The sequence below is a fragment of the Phocoena sinus genome, chromosome 2 (genome assembly GCF_008692025.1).
Source record: "Phocoena sinus isolate mPhoSin1 chromosome 2, mPhoSin1.pri, whole genome shotgun sequence".
In the NCBI taxonomy this organism is placed as follows: Eukaryota; Metazoa; Chordata; class Mammalia; order Artiodactyla; family Phocoenidae; genus Phocoena; species Phocoena sinus.
Genome location: NC_045764.1, coordinates 38,010,027 through 38,027,692, shown reverse-complemented (window position 1 = coordinate 38,027,692; position 17,666 = coordinate 38,010,027). Strand labels below are relative to the sequence as shown.

The following is a 17,666-nucleotide window of genomic DNA, read 5'->3' as shown; positions in this document are numbered from 1 at the left end:
TAGGCCTCAGTGATTGTAAAAACTGAGCCCAAGTCCTTGAAGTATCTGGTGGAGCAGGTTCAGGAACCAGCTCTCCTCACAGCTACTGTGGGTCTCAGGGATGTCCTTGCTTCACGTGGGAAGTGAAACCTCTCATCTTGCCGTCAAGTGGGCCTTGAATTTTCTCACTTCACACAAAGTCCCAGGGCTAGGCCCTAACAGAAACTACCTGAGGCCTGAACTGGAACCCAGTAAGGTTCAGTGCTGTGCTGCCCAGCAAGGTATTTAGGAATTTTGCAAGCCAGTCATTAAACCACTAGTAACTGTCCATAGTGGGAATATTTATACCACAAAAAGCTACGAACCCTATAAATCAGGAAATCAGGGGTTTTTGGGGTTTTTTTAAGAGTGCCAACTTATCAGCACAACACTGGTTGTACTGCTCCCAGGATAGGAGCATTTATGCACTTCACCCAAGTTTGGCATTAAGGGATCTTCCCCAAGATCCCTTGGGGAAGGGATCTGCCCACGCTGGGTGCTGTTCCCGGCCTGGGAATAACTTCCACTGCTCTACCTACCCTGCCCTCACCAGGACCAGCACATAGAATGTGGTTTGCCTCATGGCCCTGAACTCCTGGGAAGGTCCATCTGAACTACCCATTTCTGGTCTTACTACCAAGACTCTGCCAGCATTTCTCCTTGCCAAGGAGTCTGCCATGGCTCTGACCAGTGTCTCTTTCTTTCCCAGTATGGCCACGTTCCACTTCCTCCTTCCTAGCTGCATAATTGCAATGCCAGTGGAAGTTAAGAGCCCCCCAGGTAACTGAACGTGAAGCAGGTCGTCACCTTGGGGGAATGCTTGGCAAGCCCTCCTAGAGAAGTTCTGCACAGCACACCCTGCCTGCTGGGAGGGAATGAGGTGGAAAGTCGGCTGCCAGCTGCAGCTTAATGGTTTCTGGTTGGACCTGTGACCCCTGAGCCCAGATTCCCTGATATGGAGGCTGGCACTGTCTTCAGGGAGTGAGCTGCCACAGAGGACATTGTGCACACACGTCCTGCCAGGCTGCTTCTGGATATGAATTCCTTTTGTAGAAAATGTTATTTAAAACACTGACAGCCAAGTGGACATGAATTATCTAGGAGATGTGAAAGCAGCTGAGGGACAGTTGTGACCATCCTCCCTGCACTCCCTGCACAGGAAGGCGACTTGGCCCTAGGAACAGCCCTCCTGGGGGGTGCCCAGACCCTCATCTGGAAGCTCACCCTTCAGCTGGGTGCTGCCCATTAGAATGAACCATTTCAAACTGACTTCCTCTTGGGCAAATCCCTTCACACAAACCAAAGGCCACCCAGACTCCTTATGTAATGCCCATTTCCTCTCTTCTTTCCCAGGGGTAGCCTGTGTCATTGGCGTACACTGGACTGGAAGTCACAACTTCTTCCTCTATTCACTTAACCGAACGCTGAAGGATAAAGTTGGTACTTTACTGCCGAGATGGGAGTGGCCTAAGCTCAGGGCTCTGAGAACATGTCCTTCTTCAGCTTAGCTGAGAGCACGTGACTGACACAGCAGCGTGGCTTTAGGGGACCAGAGCTGTGCAGGCAGTGTGGGTGGCTTGGCAGCTGTCATGTGACCCCAAGGCTCTGTCTCTGAACTGTCATGTTTCTTAAAGATGACAGGTCCATAAGGACAGAGCCCCATCAGGTCCACAGGGCTCCTTAGACAACGAAGGTAAAAAGAAGGTGGGCTTGGCACCAGAGGGCCCATCCCAGCACAGCTATCTGCGAACTGTGTAGTCTCAGGCCAGTCACTTCACACCCCAATCCCATTTTCTCATCCAAAACAGAAAACTACTCAACTACACCATTGTTATCCACTGCATGCATTTGTTGTGAATAGCAAAATTCAGAGTTTCTGTATGTGAAAGCTCTTTGAAATCGAAAGGCACTTAGGAAATATGGGTGGTGGTGGTTTGTTTTTTACAAACTCATGGAGGCAGTTACATGAGCAAGTTCACTTTTGTGAGAATTCCTTGAAGTACAACACTATGTTGTACTTCAGAGTTATATCTCAGAAGTAAAGTTTAAAAACTCACAAGGGAAGAATTTCTTTCCTTCCATCCCTCTCCCAGGCAACCTGGCTTCTCATCTCAACTTCTGTACTGACCAGGCTTATATGACCTCGGGCAAGTCACTTACTTCTCTGCTTCAGTCTCCTCATCTGTAAGACAGGGGTACTAACAGGACCCACCTCATAGGATCCTTGTGAGAATTAAATGAAATGATGCATTAAAGTGCCTACCATGCCGTTTAGCACCTAGTAAGTACTCATTCAATGTCAGCTGTAGTATAATAATGGTGTAACTTGTTATATATATTATCCTGAGGAAGGAGACAGCATTGCACAGAGAGGAGAGAGATGGTGAGTCCAGACAGGCAGATTAGTCTGGGTCTCACGTTGTCCAGGTGGAGGTGATGGGTGGGGGCGGGGCCCAGGGGCAGCCTGGTGAGCGGTGTCCTCCCCACTAGATCCCGAGGGTGTGTGGCCCTGTGCTGCACCCATTGCGGTGTCTCAGCTCAGCTGCTGCTGCTCCTACCTGGTGCTGGCCTGCGAGGATGGTGTGCTTACACTGTGGGACCTAGCCAAAGGTGAGCCCCACCGCTGCCTAATACTGCCGTCCCTCTGATACACATTTGATGGCTAGAGTCAGTACCTGGCTGCGTTGTAGCTTCCTTCCCTCCGCTCCAGGGCTGACCCTGCCCCCCTCCATGGGTCTGGTTCCCCCAGATACTTAGAAGGGGTCCCCCTGAAGGGGGCTCCCCTCGGACATTGGGGTTTATTGCCTTCACCCTCGGGGGATGCTCATTGCTTGGTTTTGCCCTCACGTCCCTCACACTCTTGCTGCTCACAGACCCTGCGCCCATGGCTGCCTCCCTCTTCCCCCTTTTCTGACCTGCTTGTGCCGTTACTTTCTCCAGGACTCTCTCTTGGGGTTATCGCTCTTCCTGAAAGATGTTTCTGCCAAAGCATTCACTTCTTGAAATACTTCTTAGTCCACAAAGGACAGAACATGTATCCCGAGGGGCCAGTGAAATCCCAAATGAAATGTGTGGTACTGTGTACAGATGCTTCTCTCCAACTGGTGGCAGCCACGGAGACCCAAAGACCCACCCTCAGTGTGCTGGTGGAGAGGTCAGTGGCTTGAGGGCAGGGTGGGTACATGATCTACCAGACAGATGATGCTATTTAATGGTAAAAAACTGACAATCTCTCAGCCTAGAGTCCACTTTCTCTCTAGTCATCACTTTCCCGGTGAGCTTCTCAAGATCACCAATGTCTTTTACATGTGGGTGTATATATATATATATATATATATATATATATATATATATATATAGTATGATGGCACAAATGACATCTTTCATATCCCACATGACCAGGAAGAGGGTCATTTCTGCCAAAAGTTTTTTATCAGTTTCTCCAAGGGTCTCTCTCTCTCTTTTAAATTGTGAACAATTTTATGCAGGCAAATGATCTGTACAATATGTGTGAGGGGGTGTATTTAGCATACATATGGGGGAGGGTGAGAACTCCACTGTGCCCATCACCGAGCTTAAGAAATAGATCATCACCAATTCAGTTAAGGCTCTCTGTGTGCTTCTCCCTGATCACATCCTTCTCTCTCCTCCTCCAAGTTAACCACCTTTTAATTATCTATTGCTACATATAACAAACCACTCCACAACTTAATGGCTTAAGAAAACAGTCAGCATTTAGTCTCTGATGCAGTAGGTCAGCACTATGGGCTGGTCTCGCCTTGGCTCTCACAGGTGCCTTCGGGCAGCTGGCAGCTCGGTTAGGGGCTGGATGTATAAGCCGGCCTCACTCACGTACCAGGCAGTTGGCAGCTGTTGGCTGGGGCACTCTTCCTTTCAGCCTCTCCTGTAGGCCATCTCAGGCTCCGTCACCTGGTGGCCTGAGGGCTCCCACCTGCCAGCGAGGTTCACTGATGCTTTCCAAGCCTCTGACACTGGACAAAGCATGTCACCTGGCCACACCCACATTTAAGCAGCAGAAAAATAGACTCCACCATTTTAGTGGGAGTTACTGCCAAATATTATGTCTACTTTTTTTTTCAATCTACCACATTTTTTTTTTTTTACTTTATTTATTTTGGCTACACTGGGTCTTCATTGCTGTGCACAGGCTTTCTCTAGTTGCGGTGGGCGGGGGCTACTCTTTGTTGCTGTGTGCGCATTCCTCATTGCGGTGGCTTCCCTTGTTGCAGAACACAGGCTCTAGGTGTGTGGGCTCAGGAGTTGTGGCACATGGGCTCAGTAGTTGTGGTGCATGGACTTAGTTGCTCCGCAGCATGTGGGATCTTCCTGGACCAGGGATTGAACCCGTGTCCCCTGCACTGGCAGGCAGATTCTTAACCACTGCGCCACCAGGGAAGTCCCTTTTTTCTTTTTTTTTTAAATTTACTTATTTATTTATGTTTTCCTAAATTCATCATTTCTTTGTTTTCCTTTAAGAATTAACCACATCCAAAAAAAAAAAAAAAAAAGAATTAACCACATCCATATGACTGTATCTCCAAGCAGTATATTGTTTAGCTGTGCATATTTTAGGGGACCTGTAAGTGGAATCATATTATGTATATTCTCCAACTTGTTTTTCAATGCTATTTATTCTGTAACTTGCTTTGTGATATGGTTCATGAGAGCCATACATGTTGTATGTAGCTCCAGCTCTTTTATTCTCGTTGCTATATTGTATAACGTAACACAATTACTTAAGCATTCTCTTACCAATGATTTATTTAGATTGTTCCCAGTTTTCACTACTGTGAACATCTCTGACATACCTCCTGATGCTTATAGACAAGAATTTCTCCAGGATATATGCCTAGGAGAGGATAGCAAAACTCGAAAAGTCTTCAAGTCTGGATGTCTGTGTGTCTTGTTTCCTATAGGCCTGTGAAGCACCTGGATGAAGCCATCTGTGCAGTGGCCCCAGTCCAAGCCTTACCCGGCATGGTAGGTTCCTCAGGCCCTTCATTCCTCTTTAGTGAATGTATTCTTTATTCCTTCCAAAAATACTGGGCTGGCCAAAAAGTTCATTCGGGTTTTTCGTCCCATCCTTAGGGAAAATCCCGAACGAACTTTTTGGCCAACCCAATATTTGTTGAAGGCCTATCGTGTGCTGGGCACTAGACTAGCTTTGGGCACAGACATGAAGGATAAAGCACCTGCCCTCGTGGAGCTCACAGTTGAGTTGGGAAGACAGGCGAGCCCCCAAGCAGCTGCCCTAGAACCTGTAAAAGGCTGTGATATATCATGCAAAGGATACTGAGCAACGGAGAGAGGGGCCTCCTAACTCAACCTGCAGAGGCCGGTGGTGAGGAAGTGATGGACAGTGAGCTGAGCCACGGGCACCAAGAGGGCAGCACCATGGAGGCGAGAGAACACTGTGTCCCAGGCCGGCAGGAAGTTCAAGGAGCTGCAGGATCAGACCCCTGTGGGGTGTGGAGAGGGAAGAGGCTGGGGGCTGGGGGCACAGGGGCCCTTGTCTGGGATGCAGCTTGAAGCTTAGAGGGGAGTTGGAGCCAGGGAGCTCCAACTGTGTCCAGGGCAGGGCGGCGAGTGGAGCGGTGTTAGTGAAGAGGCGGGCCCACAGCTCAGGGCTGCCTGGGCTGCAGCCAGAGGACAGGGAGGCACTGAGGCTGCTCTCGGCTTGTGGAGCCGATTCTCTAATCCTTACAGGGCCACTGAAGGAAACATAGGCCTGGAGGGAAAGTCTGTGATTCCCTGTGTGGTCCTGCCGGGAGTGAGGGGCCTACAGGACCCCCAGAGGAGGCTCTGAGAGAGTCCAGGGCTGAAAGAGTAGATTCTGTGCTCAGCAACCGGTTAGCGGTAGTTAAAGCCGTGGGGAGCAGCACGGCTGGCCATTGCGAGTGGGTGCGTATAGAAGAGGCTCCAAGGGGCACTACCATCACTTACACTGTAAGTCTTCCGGGACGGGGAAAATGAGCTCACGAAGTGATGGACAGGGGCGCCCCAGGAAAACCAGGAGGGGGCTCCTGGCGGCTCAGGGAGAAGGACTGGAAGAAAGCAAGAGCACAGTGTCCTGTGCTGAAGAGAAACCGAGTACTTTGTGGAGACCAGTGTCCATGGCAAGGGGGACAGCAGGGGAGGTCGGGGTGCAGGGAGGGCGAGGAGAGGCTCTCTCAGACGTCTGAGTGTGTGGCAGCGGGAAGAGGATGTAGGGTCAAGGGGGGTTTTAAAGATGGTGGTGAGGGGCTTCCCTGGTGGCGCAGTGGTTGAGAGTCCACCTGCCGATGCAGGGGACGCGGGTTCGTGCCCCGGTCCGGGAGGATCCCACATGCCGCGGAGCAGCTGGGCCCGTGAGCCATGGCTGCTGAGCCTGCGCGTCCAGAGCCTGTGCTCCGCAACGGGAGAGGCCGCAACAGTGAGAGGCCCGCGTACCGCAAAAAAAAAAAAGATGTTAAAAAGATGGCGGCGAGTTTAGTATGTTCACCTACAGAGCGGAAAGAGCCCAAGCAGGAGAGAGGTTTCAGCTCCAACCCAGGGCAGGAGCGGCCGTTGGCTTGAGCGGTCCCCGAGGAGGTGGGAGGAACGGGTATGGCACAGATGCAGAACTGAATCCTGGCCGCATGGAGGGGGAAGTAGCAAGAGAAGCAGGGCCAAGGGGGAAGGACGGGCCAGGAACAGACACAGCCCTGGAGCCAGCCGGCTGCTGCTGGAGGCTCCATAGGAACAAACACGCACATTGCTGCTGTCCCCTGAATGGTCTGGCTGGAGCCAGAGGCTGGGTGCCAAAAAACAAACTTCCCTGTTTGTTTTTTATTTCTAGCTGTTCTTATTTCACACGGAGGTGAGTGACAGAGTGGAGAAGTCCCCATTCACCATCTCTTTGCTTCCCAGGTGCTGATCTTTTCCAGCAATGGCTCTGTGCACCTCATGGATGTGGCCAAGCCGCAGATTGTCTGCGCCTTTGCTCCCCCAAGGTCCTACCACCTGGCGGTCCCCTGGAAGCCAGTATTTGTCGTGTCTTTACACCACCCGTGTTTCCTGCTCCGAGGTACGGAAGGGGGATCGTGAGGGCTGCTGCCCAGACCTGTGGCCTGCTGACCGTTTCCCTGAATTTCTCAGTCCTCTCAGAAAGCATAGGGTGACCCCACCCAGTCTCCTCCCCACGCCTCATCCCATCCACCACAGGCCAGCAGGACACCACCGCTGAGTCCTCACTTGGCACTTAGATAAAATGCCGGACAAGGTCTCCTCTCTGGGCCCCTGTTCCTCCAGATCAAGTGAGCCCCTCACAGCTCAACCCCAGTGACCCCGGCTTTGTAAGCAGAGAGCAGCCCCTCATGCCCGCCCAGACTACAAGGCCACAGAGAAAGGGATCACTAACAGAACACGATGTTCCTGTTTCGTCCCAGGAGACCATCCAGATGAAATTGGATCTGCCAGCCAAGCCGAGGACATCCCAAATTCTATTTTCTATTTTAATTTTGAGGCCTACCCACTCCTGGAACAAATCTCAAGAAATTGCACCATTCCTCAAGCTAATGTGTTGGATGACACAACTTTCCCCCAGGTGTTGCCCTTGGAGGAAAGATGCGAGAATTTCTTCCAAAAGAGGTAGAGTTCTGGGTCTCTATCTCCTCCCTGCACCTGGGGTTGTCTCTGGACTAAGGAATAGTGGTTTGCTTGATGGTAAGATCCTTTCGGCATTCAAATCCCGTTCAGACTGGTAGAAAAGGAGTAATGAATTCAGGCTGGTAAGAAAAGAAGGGCTGCAAGTTGGTGTTTTCTTCCTGTCAAGACTGTCTTTTCTTTTTGCTTTCTCAATTTTTTTTTAAGTATATTTGGATTATCAGACACAGTCATCTAAGACAGGGGTTGGCAAACTACAGCCAAATTTGGCCCACTGCCTGTTTTTGTAAATAAAGTTTCACTGGAACACACCATGCCCACTGCTTTATGTCTCATCTACTTATGTAAGTGCTTCAACAGCAGAGTTGAACAGCTGCAACAGAGACCCTATGACCCATAAAGCCTAAATCATTTACTATTTGGCCCTTTATAGAAGATGTTTGCCAGCCCCTAGTCTAAGACCCCTTTCCTCTTTCCGTCATCCAGATAAACGATTATGTGATACATCTTTCCTCTTCCCCTTTCTGTAAACCCCAGCCTCACAGGGACTCTGCTTGTGTTCCTTCCTCCTATAAAAGCATCATTAATGGTACTCAGTACATTCTGGGGAAGCAGGGGTCTCTTCTAATCCATCCACAACAAACTTCTAGGGGTTTTCAAATTCTTATTGACAATTTCTGCCATGATCTGACCATACCTGTCAGGTGGAAGAGGGTTGTCAGTGGAGCCCTGGACTCTCACACCACCTGCCACTACAGAGCTGGGGGGCTTTGGTGGGCTTTCCCTGACAGGGTCTCAGTGTCCCTCGAGGAACGAAGTAAAATGGCTAAGATACTCAGATTTGAGGGTTCTTTTGGTTGCGCTGGGTCTTAGTTGCAGCAGGTGGGCTCCTTAGTTGCAGCTCGCTGGCTCCTTAGTTGTGGCTCACTGGCTCCTTAATTCTGGCATGCGAACTCTTAGTTGTAGCATGCACATGGGATCTAGTTCCCTGACCAGGGATTGAACCTGGGCCCCCTGCATTAGGAGCGTGGAGTCTTATCCACTGCACCACCAGGGAAGTCCCAGATTTGAGTTATGACTCTATCACTTACTAACTGGGGGAGACGTTGGGTGAGTTACTTAGCTTCTCAAGGCCTCAGTTTCCTTAGTCATTCAAAAATATTTATTGAGCACCTACTACGTGCCAGACTGTGTTCTGGACATTTTGATGATACCTGTTCTCCAGGCTTTGTAGGTATTCAGTGAGAAAATACACGTAAAGTGCTAGGCACAGGGTGGTCGCTCAGTAAATGGTAGGTACAAAAATGGTGATGGGTCCCCTCTGAGTTCAAGTTCATGCCTGGGAGGATTGTACACATCACCACGAGGGGGCACCACAGCTCTCCTCCGTGACTACATTTACCGCTGCATTCAGTTCCTCCCTGGGTTGTGGTGTGTTGCTCAGGAGGCTTCCAGTACCTCATGGGGGGAAGCATGCCCACCCACCAGGAGGGGAATATGGTCCATGGGTCTTGGGGGAGGAGGACAGTGAAGAAGGGGTCAGTTGACATTTCCCCTGATTAAAGATTTACCAAGAATGCTCAGCTATCCCTCACCTGGAAGTTTCTTATTTTGACCCTTGATGATTTGACTTGTCCTTAAGAGATGCAGCTGAAGAATTTAAGGGTCAAGTATTATGATGTCTACAACTTACTTTCAAGTGGTCTAAGAAAACATTTGTAGAGAGAGACAGAAAGAAACAGAAGATGTTAACAACTGCTGAAACCCAGGAAAATATAGAGAGGGAGAAAGAGAGGGAGAGGAAATGCTAACTGGTGAGTCTAGGTCAAGGCTCGTTGTACTACTTGCAACTTTTCTATAGGTTTGCAATTTTTCTAAATAAAAGCTGGAGAGAGATTATATTATTTACAGTAGAATCCTGATTTTGAGTAAAAGAACACTATAAATGTACACACCACTAGTAACAATAGCTATATTTGGGTAATGGAGCATGTGTGATTTTTTTCTTTGTATTTTTCCTCTTTGCGGCTTTTCTATCAAACATGTGCATGATTTTGGAATTTTCAAATACTGGTTTTAAAAAAAAGTCAAGAGTGTGAGGTTTGGTCATGGCTGTAGTGGGGCCGTTCTCCTGGGTTGGAGGTCATGGTGTGGAGTGTTCTGGTACTCTTGTTTGATGAGGCTCAGAGAACTTGTTTAATGAGCGTGTTACCATTTCTGTCCTTTCTGTGGAACCCCCTCCTTTTACTGGCCTAGGAAGGGTGAGCCTCTCCACTTCACCCAAAAGCCAACTGGCTGCCCTCCTTGTGGGAATGGATCACAGGCCAGCAGCTCCAGCTCTGGGCAGCTTACCTCCCGGCTGGCAGCCGAGGGCCCAAGCAACTCAGGACACTTCAGCCCCTAACTGACATTTCCCGCCCTCAACCAGGGTGCCAGGTGGACGTTACCACTCAGACACCTGCTGAACTCTGCCATTAGCCCAATAAGGTTGCTTCACATGTAGAACTACTACCATAACAGAGCAATTCCCCACTGTAAAAAATGTTATTATTTCTGAGATATAAATATATATATATATACACTTGTAAAATTTGGGAAACAGGACAATACAAAGAAGAAAATTTAAATAACCCACAACCCATCACCCCAAATCCCAGCACTGCCATTAATGTGTTAGTACATATCCTTAAGATTTTATCCTTAGCATTTTTACTAAGTTGAGATCGTGTTCACTTTTTAAATCTGGCTTTATGTCACTCCAGAATACAACTTAATGACTTTTTAATTTTAAGAAAAACTTCCTTGTCACAGTGGTTTTTAATGTCTATGTAATTTCCGTGGGAAAGGTGTCTATAATATCCTTCCCCACCCCACTATGGTTGGGTCTGCTCTCATGAGAAGACAGTCCCTTCTGCCCTGACCTCCTCCAGTCTCTGGAACCCCAGTGGGAATTGGGAGGGACCCCTCCAGTTCCCCCTTCCCAACCGTCTCTCTTCCCTGTCAACACAGCTTAGCCCCTAGGTCCCACACCCCAACCCCTCCCTGGGAGGGACCCCAGAGGCCGTGTTGGGTGGAGGGGACTGCCTCCCAGGGAACCTTCTGCAGGGAGGAGGGCTGGAGTCAGCAGGGCTGACCAGGTGGGGCGCTGGGGGCCAGGGACAAGGCTGGGGCTAAACGGGCAGTGGGAGCTTGGGGAGGGGAAGAGCTCAAGAAAGTGCTCCCTGGCTCCGAGGACCCACAGCAGGAGCTGGGAGGGGCTGCACTGTGGGGTTGGGGCAGGCCTAGCTTGAGGGGACATTTACTTGGGCCTGATCACAGTACTCAAATCATATTCCTCACGGCAACCCATTTTCTGACTTGGGTCCCAGAGATAATTAGGAAACACTGATTTAAAGAAGGCTCTTCCTGTTCTGCTCACTCTGAGGTCTGACACCTGGGGCTTTTCCAAAGGGTACCCCGCCTCCAACATTTTATTATGTTAAATATACAGCAGCTTTGAAAAAAGTCAGTAAACATCCACATACCCACAACCTAGATTCTGTCATTTACATTTTACTATCGTTTCTCACACATAACCATATATGTCAGAGGATTTTAATCTTATCTTTCTTTTTTTTTCTCTATTTACTCCTTGTGTCTGAAACAGTTTCCATTGGCCCTAAAACTAGGTGAAACTTTAAGGCAATGGATTCAGAGTTTCAAACTCCCGATAGTCTGTACAAATTGTTTTTGCAAAACCTGCACTTGGGACTTTTACAAATAGCCAGTGTGAAGAAGCCTGCCTTTAGGACTTTGAAAGGAGCCCAGAGAGCACCCAATGTGCCCCCCACCCCACCCCCTCCGCAGGCCTGGCATCTGCTCCCATCCAGCCTGGGCCTCCAGGGCACCATTTCCATCTGGCTCCGCTCCCTGTTGTAGTATCTGCCATCTCAGCCGGGTCAGACTTCTGATCACAAGACAGAAATTTCAGGACACAGGAAGCTGACAGAAACAAAATGCCTCTCTCTGTCTCTCTCTCCCCCCTGCCCCCTTTGTTCCCTGTGGCCAAGCAGAAGGTGGGCTTCTGGGCTGACCCAACAGTCCCAGCTCCACAGGGCACACGCCCCCTTGGCGAGGGGGTCAGGCCCTGTATGGACACCAGGTGACATTTCCCTTGAGGGTGGAGGAGGAATCCCCTCCCACCCCACCCCACCCCCATTTTTACTATCCCTGGGAGGGAAACTGTGGGCCTATCCTAACCTTCCTTTGCCTTTCTTGAGAAACAAGGGGACGAATCCCTGGAAAATTATTTATAGACTCATAGATCCCAAATGTGCATATGCCATCAGGCTACTGGAATTCAGAGGTTTTGTGGGAGGCCTTACAGATGTTCTGTCTCCTCTCCCACTTTGCAGATGGACAGTCCATCTTTTTGGAAATGTATGCACACACATTGCTTCAAAACAATAGACAGCAGTCACATTTGTTGTGCCATCATGGGAAGGAAAACCCTTTCCTTGCTGATGGTGGAGGGAGGTTGTCTCAGTCTCCAGAGAGGGCTTTCCCCAGGGGGCACCTGACAGTCAGCGCCCAGCCTCACATGAACAGGCAGCCTCCCCTGTCCCTCCTCACCGCTGAGCACTGACTACCAAGGGGAAGCACACTGCAGATGTGCTGGTACCACGTGGCGGGCGGCTACCACCACCCCTGCCCTGGCCATTGGTGGATAACCTCACCTCCCACTTCCCAGAGCATGCCAGTTCCTTGGCTGCCCTCTCACCCGGGTCTCCTGGGTCACCCCCACCCCCTGTCTCCCTCCTGATGCAGAGAAAGAGGCATCCTGCTCATACCCAAGGCCATCTCCTCCCCCAGGACACCCAGACCTTATTGTCCATCTGGTTGGTGACCTCTTCCCCTCCACTGTCCTAATCACAGGCATGTGTCCCGACCACATTCCCACATTAGAAAACAAGCAAGCGCCTTCCCAGTTCTGCAGCCGTCTTATTTCTCCTCCCCCCAGAGCACGGCTCCCAGCAATCAGTCCACACCCCACTCCTGTGTCCTCTTTTCCCATCTGCACCCCAGCCCGCTGCAGACTCACCATGGGTGTTACTCTGGCCCCACTTTCCCAGACAATATCCTCAACCAGTCATTTCTGTGAGTTTTTCCTAGTATTTCTGTAGGGTAAATTAGAGGTGGACTTTCAGAGTTACGGGGTAGGCATGTTTGAACTGGGATAGTTGTACCCACCAGCCCTCCAGAGACAGTGGATTCACTCTGCACACTCACCCCTTCCCCATACTGGCCAAGAAATGAGGGATAAAAATTGATAGCTCATTACTATTTTAATTTGGAAATTAACAAGGTTGAGCATCTATGTGCTACATCTATTGTATGTCTCTCTCCTTCTGTGACCCCACCTGGGTCTTTTTCTTACGGGTGAGTTCATTTTCTTTTGATTTTAAGAGTTCTTTGTTAATATGTTGTGAATAATTTTTCCTGCATTGTCTTTGGATAGGAGTAATTTTGGTTGCTTGTTTAGCCAAACAGAAGTTTGGTATTTTTCCATCTTCTCCCTTAGGCTTTGCTGAGGGGCGGTTGTAAAGAGCCTCAAATGCAGGGTGCAAGTCTGCAATGCGATGAGGGGTAGACGAGAGCCTCTAGCTGTGTGACAGATCAGACCTCAGTGTCCTCATATGTAAAACAGTGACAGTCCTATCTCCTCATAGGACATTGCCTGGCACATTCAGTAAAGGTTAGCCATTATTTATTACTAGATCATAGAGGAAGCCCTTCTACACTCCAACATTATATTTTAAAAGTCACCCACATCTTCTTTGAACAGATTAATGACTTTATTTTCAGTCCTCCTTTTAAAACTTGCCCTAGTTCCATCTATGCTCTGCCTCCTGGCTGATCGCTCACTGATTCCATGTTGTCCTGACCCCTCTGCCCAGCAATTTTACTTCCACTTACTTAGCAGCAGCAATAGTATTATTATAATTAACTTTTACTGGAACTCTCCTACACTGTTGGTGGGAATGTAAATTGGTGCAGCCAACAGTTTGGAGGTTCCTCAGAAAACTAAAAATAGAATTACCATATGATCCAGCAGTTCCACTCCTGGGCATATATCTGGACAAAACTATAATTCAAAATGATACATGCACCCCTATGTTCATAGCAGCACTATTCACAATAGCCAAGACATGGAAACCACCTAAATGTCTATCGATAGATGAATGGATAAAGAAGATGTGGTACCTATATACAATGAAATACTACTCAGTCATAAAGAAGAACAAAATAATGCCATTTGCAGCAACGTGGATGCAACTAGAGATTATCATACTAAGTGAAGTAAGTCAGAAAGAGAAAGACAAATACCATATGATATCACTTATATGTGGAATCTAAAATATGACACAAATGAACCCACCTATGAAACAGAAACAGAATCACGGACATAGAGAACAGATTGGTGGTTGCCAAGGGGGAGTGGGTTGAGGGAGGGATGGAGTGGGAGGTTGGGGTGAGCAGATGTAAGCTTTTATATATAGAATGGATAAACAGCAAGGTCCTACTATATAGCACAGAGACCTATATTCAATATATTATGATAGGGACTTCCCTGGCGGTCCAGTGGGTAAGACTCCGCACTTCCAATGCACGGGGCCCAGGTTCGATTCCTGCGGGAACTAGATCCCACATGCATGTTGCAACTAAGAAGTCAGCGTTATGCAGTTAAGACCCGGGGCCGCCTAAATAAATAAATAAACAAATATTAAAAAAATATATCCTGTGATAAACCATAATGGAAAAGAATATTTTAAAAAAGAATATATATATATATATGTATAACTGATTCACTTTGCTGTACAGCAGTCTTTAACACAACATTGTAAATCAACTATACTTCAATTTTAAAAAATGAAAAACAATTAACCTTTACTGAGCACCTACTGTGTGCCAGGTACTATGCTAAGTACTTTGTGGCATATCTTGTTTCTTACCATGATTATTATCATCCCCACAGTACAGCGAGGAAGACAGAGGTCAAATTGCCCGTCCAGGGTCAGCACCTTATAAGTGAAGTAGCTGGGTTTGCACACAAGCAGTGAGGGGCCAAGGCCTGAGTTTCTAACCTGCATAGCCTCTGCCTGCCCCCTGCCCATCCGCTCCCCCCGCAACACACATATATACACACACACACTGCATACTGGAATCTCCAAGCGTCATCAATAGGGAAAGAGAATGAGGCAGATCTGAGTGCCTCCTGGAAGCAACTGCTAGGATACATTTTCAGTGAAAAAGGCAGACGGCACAACAGTGTGTTGCACACTTCCATTTAAATTTTAAAAAAGATTCTATGCATGTCTGTACTTGTGTGTATGAACAGTATTCAAGGATTTATAAGGAGTTGTTAATTACAGTTGCTTTGGGAACAGAAAATAAGGATCTGAGGTGAGAAGGAGATTTAATTGTATACTCACTTGTATCCTTGATTTTTTTTTAAAAGCAAAGCATAGGTTACTTCTTTAAGTTAAAGAAAAAAAAATGCTTTAATGCACTGTGTACCAGACATCTCCATGTGACTGTCCCATAGGCAGAGCCGCAAAAAACTGCAGTCCCTGTCTTTCCCCACAAAAGGGTCCCTTCTCCCGTTTGCCCTAAGCTTTTAAACATTTTTAAAAACATCACTCACTCAGGAACCAGAGGCAGAAAGCTGGCAGCAGCCTGCATCCTCTCCCCAGAATGAAGGCCTCCTCCTGCCTGCTTGCTGTGGCCAGCTCGACGTGCAGAATGAGGGTAGACCCTGGGCTTCTCTGATTCTTCCACACTGACTATGCATTTATTTGTTATTTTTTAAAAACCTATTATTTTTTTTTTAAAAACTCAACTCAAAAATCTTAACTTCTGAGAGCACTCCCCAAGCAGGGAGTGCTGCTCTCTGCACTTTACCTCTATAGCTCTTAAATGCCTCCTATTACAAATGTTCTTTTCCTCTCCTCCCTCTTACTAAACTGGGGGGGAGGGGCGGCTGTTTTAGTCACTTTGATCTTTCCAACGCGTCCACCAGTGCCGGTGGCTAGTAGATGCTCAAGGAATGTTTGTTAAATGTAACTATTGGCATTCGGATGTATTTAACGTTGGTCCTGCAAACAGACTTTTAGTTTGTAAATTCACCATGCCTCTTATCACTGTACATTTCCTAGTTTAGGATGCTAGACCTATATTGTTCCTTCAGTAAAGGTGTTTCGAGTGCCTTCTGTGCAGCAGGCTGAGTCCTGAGAACACAGACAGGAAGCAGATGTGTCATTTGGAGAGTTTCTTATATCAGCCCAGGGTGGTCAGGGTCTGCCCTGGGGACCTAGGAGCCCCCGGGGCGCGGTTGGGGGGAACGTAGAGCAAAGCAGGTTCCTCTCATCAACTGTGTGGCCCACAGGTTTCGGAAGCTGGTGAAGAACAAGGTGAAAGAACAGGAGTACTGGACCCGGCTTCAGAGGTATTCCTCGCTTCTCCAAAGAGAGAACCTCAACAAGTGACAGGGCTGCTGCCCTGGGCTCTCTGAAAAGGTTGGCAGCAGGCAGGCTTTGCCCTGGAATGCTGTGAGGTCAAGAGACACAGTGACAAAGGGCTGCAGCTCAGCAGGCCTAAGGGGCCTAGCCTTGCAGTCTGGGACCTCTGCAGAGCCAGCAAGGGGAGAGGCCCAGTTTGGGGGGCCTTCAACCACTAAGCCACTTGTCGGAATCCTCAGGCGGGCAGATGTGTCACCTAAATAAACAGCGATACTGTCTCCAGACTCCAAAGCTGCTGTGGTGTGTAACCTTCATTCCCACCCAGTCCAGACCCCCAGCAGGGCCCAGGCAATGATGTCAGCCAGAGTCTCAGGCCTTGTGAGGACCACTTGCCTCATAGGACCAGGAGACACTTTGTTCAAATGAGCAAGACACCCAGTCCACCCCAGCTACTGTGTGGCCTCCTTTTCTCTCCACCTACTTCTTTTCCCTCTCTCTGCTGTCTCATAACCTTATGGAATCAGTTTGGAGAGGCTGAGGCTCAGAGAGGTTGAGTGACTGCCTGAGGTCACACAGGTATGAGAGGCAAAGTAGGGGCAGGTGAGGAGGCAGGCAGGAACTGTGCCACTACTGCCTCTTGCCTTCTGGTCTGGGAACCCTAGAGGAGGCTGGGGGACCTGGGGGCACAGGAAGAGGGCGGAGAAGTGCCTTTTTCTTTTCTAGAAACTGTCCTTCCCAGGAAAACTGGGTGGAGGAGTCCCCTGCAGCTCAAGGCCTACATCTGCCTCTCCGAGGACACCGTGTGGTACCTTTGAGAACTGCAAGTGGTTAGTGCCTCCGGCCCTCTCCCAAGACGGCCCACCAAGGCCAAACGCTTACATTGTTTTGTGACCACAGCTGCTTTTGTGTCCCCATCCACCTTCTCCCCTGGGTCACACACACTCTTTGTTGGCACGACACCGCCCTCATGGTGCTGATACCGACTACAGCTGAATGTCCCCTGGATGAAGAGGTCCCTGCCTGAGACACTCTGCCCCTTGCCCTCCCCCGGATGGGAATGAAAACACAGCAGCAAAAACAACTTTCTACAACAATCCTTTTCCACAGTAGGCATGGTGGCAGCTCTCTCTGAGATGAGGAAGGAAAACTTAGGATGATAGTCTTGGCCTTACAGGCCACCTAAATGTGACGGGGAACTAACATTTACGGGGCATCTACCGTGGTCTGTGTATTTTTCATATAAGCCTTGTGAAATGTAGATATCATTACCCCCATTTTACATGAGGGGGAAATTGACACTCAGGTTACACAGCTTGGAACAGCCTGTATCAAATCCTGATGGACTTTTTCAACAGCAAGTGTCAGAAACCCACCTCAAACTAACTTTAGCAACAAGGGGAATTTGTTGGCTCATGTAGTGTAAAAGTCCAGGCATAATGCTTTCCATGTGGCTGGACCCCGGTGTTGGATAAGAGCAGGAATCCTTCTCCGCCTCTCAGTTTTTTT

The 17,666-nt window shown here is 48.7% G+C and overlaps 1 protein-coding gene across 1 annotated transcript in view; it reads left to right on the top strand.

Annotated features, from left to right (window-relative positions):
• The window catches only part of WDR93 (WD repeat domain 93), a 47,739-nt gene extending 31,340 nt beyond the window's left edge, over nucleotides 1–16,399 (top strand). Inside the window, exons 11-18 of the mRNA XM_032624065.1 lie at nucleotides 728–798; nucleotides 1,372–1,458; nucleotides 2,509–2,628; nucleotides 2,959–3,172; nucleotides 4,956–5,019; nucleotides 6,928–7,084; nucleotides 7,446–7,647; nucleotides 16,088–16,399. Coding sequence (XP_032479956.1) covers nucleotides 728–798; nucleotides 1,372–1,458; nucleotides 2,509–2,628; nucleotides 2,959–3,172; nucleotides 4,956–5,019; nucleotides 6,928–7,084; nucleotides 7,446–7,647; nucleotides 16,088–16,187 — 1,015 coding nt within the window. The 3' untranslated portion in view covers nucleotides 16,188–16,399. The remainder of the gene's footprint in view (nucleotides 1–727; nucleotides 799–1,371; nucleotides 1,459–2,508; nucleotides 2,629–2,958; nucleotides 3,173–4,955; nucleotides 5,020–6,927; nucleotides 7,085–7,445; nucleotides 7,648–16,087) is intronic.
• Nucleotides 16,400–17,666: the final 1,267 nt, after the last annotated feature.